This window comes from Cryptomeria japonica, chromosome 3, assembly GCF_030272615.1.
Source record: "Cryptomeria japonica chromosome 3, Sugi_1.0, whole genome shotgun sequence".
NCBI classification, from domain to species: Eukaryota; Viridiplantae; Streptophyta; class Pinopsida; order Cupressales; family Cupressaceae; genus Cryptomeria; species Cryptomeria japonica.
In genome coordinates this window covers 865,634,369-865,643,534 of record NC_081407.1, presented here as the reverse complement: position 1 = coordinate 865,643,534, position 9,166 = coordinate 865,634,369, and the positions used below count along the sequence as shown (strand labels likewise).

Below are 9,166 nucleotides of genomic sequence, written 5' to 3'. Positions count from 1 at the left end.
CAAACAACTATGTGCATGTTACAATCACAAGATGGACTTAAAACCACCATTCAAAATAGAGCCTACCACTTACATTTCATGTAATAATACATGATATTCCTCTAAACTCTCAACCGAAAAATATGGAAGATCAAATGATAAATTAAAAACTTAACGAAAACTCTTTGTATTCAATATTTTGCTTGCATTGAGATGGAATCATCAAATCTACCAAGGGGCAAGTGTACATTCATTATACTAGATGGATTATTTTTCATAGTCTAGCGGTATTTATCATGGTGGATGAAAAGTTCAATGCTTGTGTAGAGAGATGAATCAATTGTAGATGAAAATGTACTCATTTTAAAGGTTTGAAACTTTTTTAGAAGATTTCTCAAGATGGTCTAGATTAGTTTGATTGTCCCTTTAACATCATATCATCCTTCTCTACTTTGCATCACATAATTTCATGATAAAATCCATCTCCTAACACCACAAAAGCACTCCAACAAACATAGAGCACCATGATTCAAATGGTGTAATATATGTTTTGACTTAAATGTCTTAGATCATAACATCTCAAAGCTAGTGCCATGACAATTAATACTTTCAATAAAATCTGATCATCTCTTTCTGGGGTCAACAAACAACTAATGTACATGTCATCATCAACAATTACATCAAATAACCATCATGACACAAGACATAGTTAAGTGTTTAGGTATTTTCAATAAAGCACATGTTTGAGATCATACTCTTTAGATGGTCTAAAAAGGTAGGGATATTAAGATTAAAAAAAACAATTTCCTTTCAAGTATGTAGCTAAACCCATGCTAGAGATAGTCATTAATGATGTTGCATCATTGCAAGTCTTTGATATACTATTTGGGAGGTCATATGTGTATAAAAAGGATGGTATCTATTAGGCGAAGCCACAATGATGGGCAATAAATACATTTACAATGACTATTTCAGAATTCATGAGTTCTCATTGAATACTAAGGTGGCCTTGATTTTTGCCAAGTAATTATCACTTTACTCATCTATAAGTTTAGCTTTTCAAGGTCTACCCACATATGCATGCACATGAAAGAAAATGCACATTAGTAGCATGTCAGATTGCACAAACATATTTGAGATATTGTTATTGTGAAGAGGGAAGTGTGATAACCTCCTTGATAACTATTTAGCCCTTATTATCAATGAAAAAAGTTGGAAGAAATGTTAATAAAACATGTAAATGCAATATGAGATATCAATGCGTAATATTTGTTGATGCAATGTTGATATAAGCCTTCTGATGCTTTGTGGTGATATTAATCAAGTCTATTCGATGATCAAACAATAGAATTGATGACCTCAGGCTCTTGCTAAATATAATATCCTAGGTGCTTGAATCAAAGTATTTTGGAGTGCAAGTTGACATACAACAACTAGATTCTTCAAAAGGGAAAGCTTGAGAGAAAGGCAAATAGAAATTGAATCAGGAGAAGAAGATGATCATTGATACCCCGTCTAGAAATAAATCTACATCTATGGTCTTAATCAAAGTAGAGAAAAAAAAATGAAGAGAAAAATCTATCTTGTAGTAAAGTAAATAAGTTTAGGATTCAAAACAAACCAAGAAGATCAAATTAGAAACAGGAACAATACAAATATATTTTGGAGTGCAAGTTGATATACAGTCATTTAAATTCGAAAAAGAAAGAAAATAAATGTCATTTAAATTGGGAGGATAAGGCTATGCTTGTGTTGCACATATAAATAAATCATTTCTTATCTACGGTTGTAGTCCAAGTTGAAAGAAGATATAAAGAGAAAGACCTATCTTGTTCTAAAGTAAATAACATAGATGATTTAGAGACAAGTTGAAGTTTCAAAACAAACCAAAATAATCAAATTAAACAATAAAAACAATATAAATATAAAAAGACAAGATTCACACTCTTATTCAGTACAAATAATAAACAAAATTTCATAAAATACTAATCACTAACATCAACATGTTAGTGCACTTATTTCAGTATCATTAATGTAAAGTTTTCACAATTATAAATCGGTTCAGTTGTAGGTTATGACCACCTTGAAAATTGTTGGTTTGTAGTTTAGATGTATGTTTATACGAACCGTGAGATAATCCACTATATAAAGATAGAGATGCCGACATTTATATATGCTGACATGTTTTCATCAGAAAAAAATTGTTAATCGTTGTAATCTGCTATAATCTATACATGCTGACATGTTTCCATTAAAAAATTATTGAGCTGCTTTCCTATACCATCATCTTATGCTTTACGAGTAAAGGAGGGATTTATTGAAAATATGAAGAGGGAAGTGATTGGGCAGAAGAGATTGGAAAAAAGTGGCGGTTTGAGAAAGGCAAAAACAAAAACAAAAACAGATGTATGTGAGGTCATGTGGTGTGATTTTGCGTATCTTGTGATGCTCACATGCGTGGAGAAGCAAAGGCAGAATCTTTTGCAAATCCAAATCCAAATCTTCTTCCTCATTCTTGGGCATTGGAAACAAAAGAAGAAGAAGAAAAAAAATCCAAAATTTTTTTAACTCTCTTATTGTTTACCATGCATTGCACGTTGCTTCCCATCTGGTTCAGTAAAAAATGAAAAAAAATGGCTGGCTGGCAGGCAATCCAATAACAAATTCATTATTCTAATAATAATTAGAGCGTCTGGTTGAAGTGAAAGCTTGGTGAGCAGGCATCCGAGCGTGTGATTTTGGAGTGGGGAAAAAAAAGGAAGGATTTTGATTTTCTGACAGATTTTCCACAACCGAAATATCTGCCTGCCCAGCTCACACTTTTCTGCCTTCACATTTTCTTCGTTTCCACGCTCCTCTAAATCACTGCCCCGATTTTGGCCAACTGCTTTTGGGAGATTTGAAACGCCTGCACAATCTTTTCATTAGAAGATTGTGCTGTTGTTATACTTGCCTATTGCCTGCAACATTTCCCAGACAAGATCTTCAGGCGTTTCTCTGCTTCTTGATTTCTTCGCCCTGCTAGAAGAATCAGCACCAGGTGTTATAAAAAGGGTCTTTTGGGTCTCTGTATCACCAATTTTCTTAGCAGTGTGCACAGTATTAGATATATGTTTTCATCAACAGTTTTCCTTTTGGGAATGGTGTCCATTAGAGGGGACAGGTCAGCATCACAAGTTTTCTCCTGATGAACAATACCAACTTAATACTGTGGAGTATAGAAGATATGCTTGCATAATCAGATTGTATTGATCAGTAGAGGAGTAATAAGATCAAGTATTGTGGGCAGGGCAGGTACTCATCACCAGCTTCTATGGGAAGAACAGATGATGGCTTGGACTTAAACTCTCAGAAGCAAATTGCTAATGAAGAAGAGCAGCCCAGTACCTCACAATTCCATGTGCTTGCTGTGGATGATAGCATTGTGGACAGGAAAGTCATTGAGAGGCTTCTCAAGATCTCTGCCTACAAAGGTAATTTTGATTCTGCACATCAATGGGTTGAGCTTCTCTTTGTGTTATTTGATTTTATTGACAAATGGGTGCCTTTGTATGTATCTCCGCTTTAGTGCTATTTATTCTCTAAAATTTATTATCAAATTTGGAGTTCCCATGGAAATACAGTCTATGAGATTGACACCATAAAATCCTCTTGATTCTGAGCATCAATGGGCTGAACTTTTCTGTATAATTGATTTTATTGACAAATTGGGGCCTTTGTATGTATTTGCAATTTAGTGCTACTTGTTTTTCAAAATGTATGATCAAATTTGGAGTGCCCATGAAAATAATCTCGAAATCTTGATGATTTTACTCTAATTTACATCGGATTTTCAGTCTATGAGATTGACAGTGAAAAAAACTCTCTGTATCCATGGAAATAATCTCGAAAACTCGATGATTTTATTCTAATTTACATGAGATTTTCACAGTCTATGAGATTGACAGAGAGAAAAATCTCTGTAATTTATTTGCATCAACTTTGCTGATCACACTCATCATCAAGATGAAAGCAAAAATATCTCGACTTTTGTGCCTCGTCGTGTATGTGGAAGTAGGCTACACTGGGGATTGAATGGAAGCTGTCAATGCAGAATTTAGTTTCCCTGTAAACAGTAGTGCCAGAATGCTGTGTATTTTTTCAATATAAATTTCTCTCTGTATCAGAGTGCATCTGGATTGCTTTATTTTGTATATTATTCAATGTGATCCCCATTTGAGCCTAAGTATTTATTATGAAGTCCCATCCATTTACTGCCAGGCTTTTGTGAAGGTCACAGACTCACAGCTAAGGCATAGTATGAAACCCTTTTGCAGCGGGCGAATGGGAGAAGATTTTTTGGGGGTTTCATTTTTCCTTTATATAGTTGAATATTTATTTTCTTCGGAGTAAATGGAACCTTGCGAATCCATCTATAAGCTCGGTCTGAATTAAGATCAAACATCAATTGACAATGAATACAATTATACAACAATGTCCGACGGAGGCTCTACAGATGAAAATTAGGAGTGATTTACAGAGTAATGCTCTCATGGCTGATGAGGTTTTTGGAAGAATTAATCGTAAAATTCTTAAGCTGGCGCTCTGAAACATCCAGGCCCCTTCTCCAGCTGTGGCCAAAAATTTCTTTTCAAAATATAAATCTCTTAATTGTCTGGTAAAGATCCATTGCTTGTTTTCGCCGGTTAATAAAAATTATAGCTGTAGCCCCCATTCATAGTATCCTACCCGAGTCTTTCTCATCTCTACATAAAATTTTGGGGCTTTTTAAAAATTAGTGCTGAATGTTGATGATGATTTCAGCGTCTGATTAGTTATTGTGGAACTTATTTTTTTCAGTAACTACCGTTGAAAGTGGAAGAAGAGCTCTGGAGTTCCTCGGCCTGGATGAAGAACAGGACTCATCAGTAAAAATTGATGTATGCAGTTTTCAACAGACCCCAATTTATTTTTGAATTTCACTGTTATTTGGAATTTAACTGCAAATCGTAGAATAGAAAAAGGATTGCTACTGCGACACATGATCTGATGGAAATTTCTATTCGTCTCTTTCTGATGCAGAGCCTTAAGGTTAAAGTAAATATGATTATCACAGATTACTGTATGCCTGGTATGACAGGCTATGACTTACTCAAGAAAATCAAGGTATTATTTTGCTGCCCCTTTAAAGGAAATAAAGGAATTTTATTCTTACTGCAATATTTCTGGATTACACTGTCTAAGATTTTTTATGCATCGCCGTTTCGGATCACACGTCGTTATCTATCATCAGCACCAGAATTTTGTTCTATGTTTGGGATTCGAATAAAGGTAACGCTACTTTCTATTTTTCAGGAATCGTCAAGGCTGAAGGAGATTCCTGTTGTGATCATGTCTTCTGAAAATGTTCTGACTCGGATCGATAGGTAAGAACCACAAAAGAAATTGCTTCGAGAAAAATAGGGACATAATAATTGAGGGATAGAAATTGATAGAAAGTCAGGGGCAATATATGTATGATTGACTAATATCTGAGGAAAACAAAAAAATTACATATTTCTTCTGGATAGAGAATTTTTATTTATCAACATTTCTGGTTATATTTCTGGAGATGTTGAAAATTTTGATTCTGATCTCATATGGATTAGGTTTGGATTGGATTTTGATCTTGCCAAATTGTAATTCTTGGACAGATGTTTGGAGGAAGGAGCAGAAGAGTTCATACTGAAGCCTGTAAAGCTATCAGATGTGAAAAGGTTGAAAGATCACATTGTTAAGGGTCTAACAAAGGAACAACTGCAGCAACAGCAACTGCCTACTTCATCATCAAAAAGAAAAGCCATAGCTGAAAACCTTGAAAATATACCAGAACAACCTTCAAAAGGAAGACCCAGGCTTGGAGAATTGACTGTTGCATAGACTACTGTCATAGCACCCAACCGGTCCTGGTCTTGACCTTTTTTCCCTTCCCAATCAATGCAGAAAAGCCAATAACTTCTGATCAAGATGAGGATCCATGTCTCTATATGGAAAAGGCTTGTCCAACAAAGATAACAAGAGATGAATTGAAGAAAAAATAGAGGCAATTTTCAAGTCTTATGATGGCAACTTAGAGGCATCATGGATCAATCCCTACTTTGGGCTATTGGATTCCATTTTATGCATTAGGTCCATCTAAGTTTGGCCTTATTTTTGCTACATTGCTTGCATTGTGTTGATTTTGTTTGCTGATTCTGCCCAAGTGCTGAAAATGTGAAAAAATGGCCAGATTTCAACTTCTCCATTCAATGGGGTTGAGAAACCTTATATAAGAGAACAGACAGGAAACCAAGCAAACAATTCACAATGTACAGGCAGAAGGACAAGCAGATAATATTGTGGAAAAGCTGAATCAGCCCAACAGTATCAATATTAGCTGCCTTGCAGACCCATTCAGTCTGCAATAATAATTCAGTCACAAAGATCTATTTTGTAAACTGGCGGGCTACCCTCTCCAAGTGATACATACAGGCAGACCAAATGTTGTATAGAATTGTGAGCAGGGATCAAGGAGAGACAGAGCTCACTGCTCTTTCTTTTATAAATTGAATCAGGCAAGGCAATATGCTCATTGGGTTTTGGATCCCAAATCTTAAGATCTCAACTTTTTCTTTGATTGCTTCCATTAATCAACATATCAGACCACCTGTTAAATCGGGATAAAAATTAGAAGCTTTAGAGAAAACCCAGATTATCATTTAAAATATTTTGATACTCAGATAAATTTGCCTTTTTTCATCTTGTCCCAAACTCCCAATACTCTGGATTGCTCACTCTTACTTATGAGAGTTGAAGAGCCTCAAAATGAATTGTCTTGTTCATATCAATGAGAATCTTTTGGGGAAAAATCGGCAAACCAAAAGCATAAGATCTTTTCAAATAATCAGGAATTACACAGAAACTATACATTAATATTTGAAACTGTACAGCAGTTTGGATTTGATTCACAACAGATTTGGAGGGTACAAAATTGCATTTTTATAGCCATATCCCAGTATTAGTTGTTTAATCTCCAATTTCCCCAATTCATTCATCTGAGTGATTAAAGGGAGGAGATCACTCAACAGCATACTTGTATAATATCAAGGCTGAAAGTGCAGGCAGCTCCTTACAAACTTCCAAGAACAAAAGAACCAGGGTCAGGTTATAGTTTGCAGGTGAAAGCAGAAGTCGATTTGGTCAGTGGTTATTTGTTGCTAGATACAACCACTAGAACTAAAATCTGGTAGCAAACAACCTCAATTTCCCTGTGAAAATCAGTTTCCAGAATGATAACTACAAATATTAAGGTGAGGTCCCATGGAGGGGGCCTTCCTAAAAAAAATTCAGTGGGTGCTGCTGAGAATTTTTAGGAATTTTTAGTAACTGGTAGTCCCATGATTTTAGCAGTGCAGGCCAGTTCAAACGTTTAAGATCCAAAATTTAGAGAAGCTGGTTTTCTCATAGATAATGCTGTGAATAAAAAATTAATAAATAAACATCATTTTCTGTCTATTTCTTTTCTGGAGAGAATCTACCAGCTAATTGACAAGTGACAGAAAAAGTTCATAAGTTAGTGGGGCAATTTATAGCTCCACCATAATTTCACCTGCTGAAATATACAGTCCTAAAAAGTAGTAATTGACAAGTAAAAAAATTTCTAAGCTAATGGGACAATTTCTAACCCCTCTAAAATCAACACTAAAATATACAGTCCTAAAAAGTAGGTGCTGCTATTCAATTTCTAGCACCACCCTAATTTCAACACTAAAATATGCAGTCCTAAAAAGTAGGTGCTGCTATTTTTCAGGAAAAAGATTATCAAATAACCTTGTAGCATTATTATTTTTATTTCATGGGACCTCCTACTCCATGAAAATAGACCCTAAAACCCCCATAGGACCTTACCCTTAATTTGGAGTTCTTCAAACTTTGATTTTTGCTATTCCTTTTCTATAACACTATAGTGGTATGGGATGCACCAAAGTTCTTATTGCGCTAGGTTGTGTTGGTTTTTTCTCTCTTTTGGAGAGGAGTTTTGTCTCACGACGTTTTATCCTTTTCTCCGACTTGTGAGATTTCATTGCATTGCATTTGTATTATACATGAGTACCTAAAATGATTTTGTAGCCAGGACCCCTCTTGCATCCTGCTTTCATATTGCATGAAATCTAATCCCTAAGTTGCACTTAAGGAGGGGTGTAGGAGTAAATCAGGTTTAATCCCATTTACTTATGCTTAAGTTTTACTTAGGTAGTTGACAGTGCATTGTTAGATATTAGTTTGGCATTATTTAATAATGATTAGGGTGGACTTAATATTTGTGTTTGGTAATTGATGTTGGTTATCTCTACATGCTCTCTCATTGCCTTTGTAAGCAAGGCATCTGTACATATTTTATCATCTCATTCTCAATTCTTCTATCTCATTAGTGAAATAGCCTTGTCCTCCTCTCATGCATGTGAAGGTGTCTTTGTAGTTTGTGCTCTTGGGTTTGGTGGCCATCACCAACAAGTTGGTTCACTACTTATGGAAATCCTTGGGATTGAGAATGAATCTGCAATGTAGTATGGGATGCACTGTATCCTCTTCTTGGTTGTCTAATAGTATACTTGATCTTATTGGGTTTAGGACGAACCCCTGGTGTAGTATGGGATACACCAAATCCTCTTCCCAATCATTCACTACTAAAAGACCAAGGAAAGAAATGGGACCCACGATGTAGTGTGCAATGCACTGACATTACATTTCTTTTGGGGATGCACTATGGACAGGAAATAGTCAGTCATTTTCGATGAGCCAGTTGCTATTGTCTTTGTGTTGCCTATATGAGCTAGTCACTAACATATTTGTGATGCATGTATGAGCCAATCACTATTGTCTTTGTGATGTCTCTATGAGCCAATCACTAATATCTTTGTAATGTCTATGTGTTGGTAAACAAATCCATCACTTTGAAATATTCTATTGTGTGCCCAATGGAGGAGTGACAAAAGGTTCCCAACAGTTGGATAGATCGTCCTTTGGACATGATCTTCCTCTGCATTTGAGAGGGGTAGCTCCCTCGTATGATAGGGGTATTTGTATTTTTAAATATAATTAACTTGAAAAGGAAAAGGGGAAAATAACTATAAATTAAATTTAAAGAAATCTACACAACAAACATACGATTGTCATTCAGATTGCATTG

At 35.4% G+C, this 9,166-nt stretch overlaps 1 protein-coding gene across 1 annotated transcript; it reads left to right on the top strand.

The window, feature by feature from the left end:
• Positions 1-2,347: 2,347 nt before the first annotated feature.
• Positions 2,348-6,580, top strand: LOC131029165 (two-component response regulator ARR17). Its single transcript, XM_057959562.2, has 5 exons — positions 2,348-3,452; positions 4,819-4,898; positions 5,041-5,124; positions 5,314-5,384; positions 5,652-6,580. The coding sequence occupies exons 1-5, from the start codon at positions 3,293-3,295 to the stop codon at positions 5,875-5,877; spliced, it is 621 nt and encodes a 206-aa protein (XP_057815545.2). The 5' UTR covers positions 2,348-3,292; the 3' UTR covers positions 5,878-6,580.
• The last annotated feature ends 2,586 nt before the right edge of the window (positions 6,581-9,166 follow it).

Bases quoted from the DNA above. Each gene is read 5' to 3' on its own strand.
- LOC131029165 (XM_057959562.2), top strand. From the start codon at position 3,293: ATGGGAAGAACAGATGATGGCTTGGACTTAAACTCTCAGAAGCAAATT. The intron at 5,125-5,313 runs GTATTATTTTGC...TCTATTTTTCAG, and splicing joins ACTTACTCAAGAAAATCAAG to GAATCGTCAAGGCTGAAGGA. The intron at 5,385-5,651 runs GTAAGAACCACA...ATTCTTGGACAG, and splicing joins GTTCTGACTCGGATCGATAG to ATGTTTGGAGGAAGGAGCAG.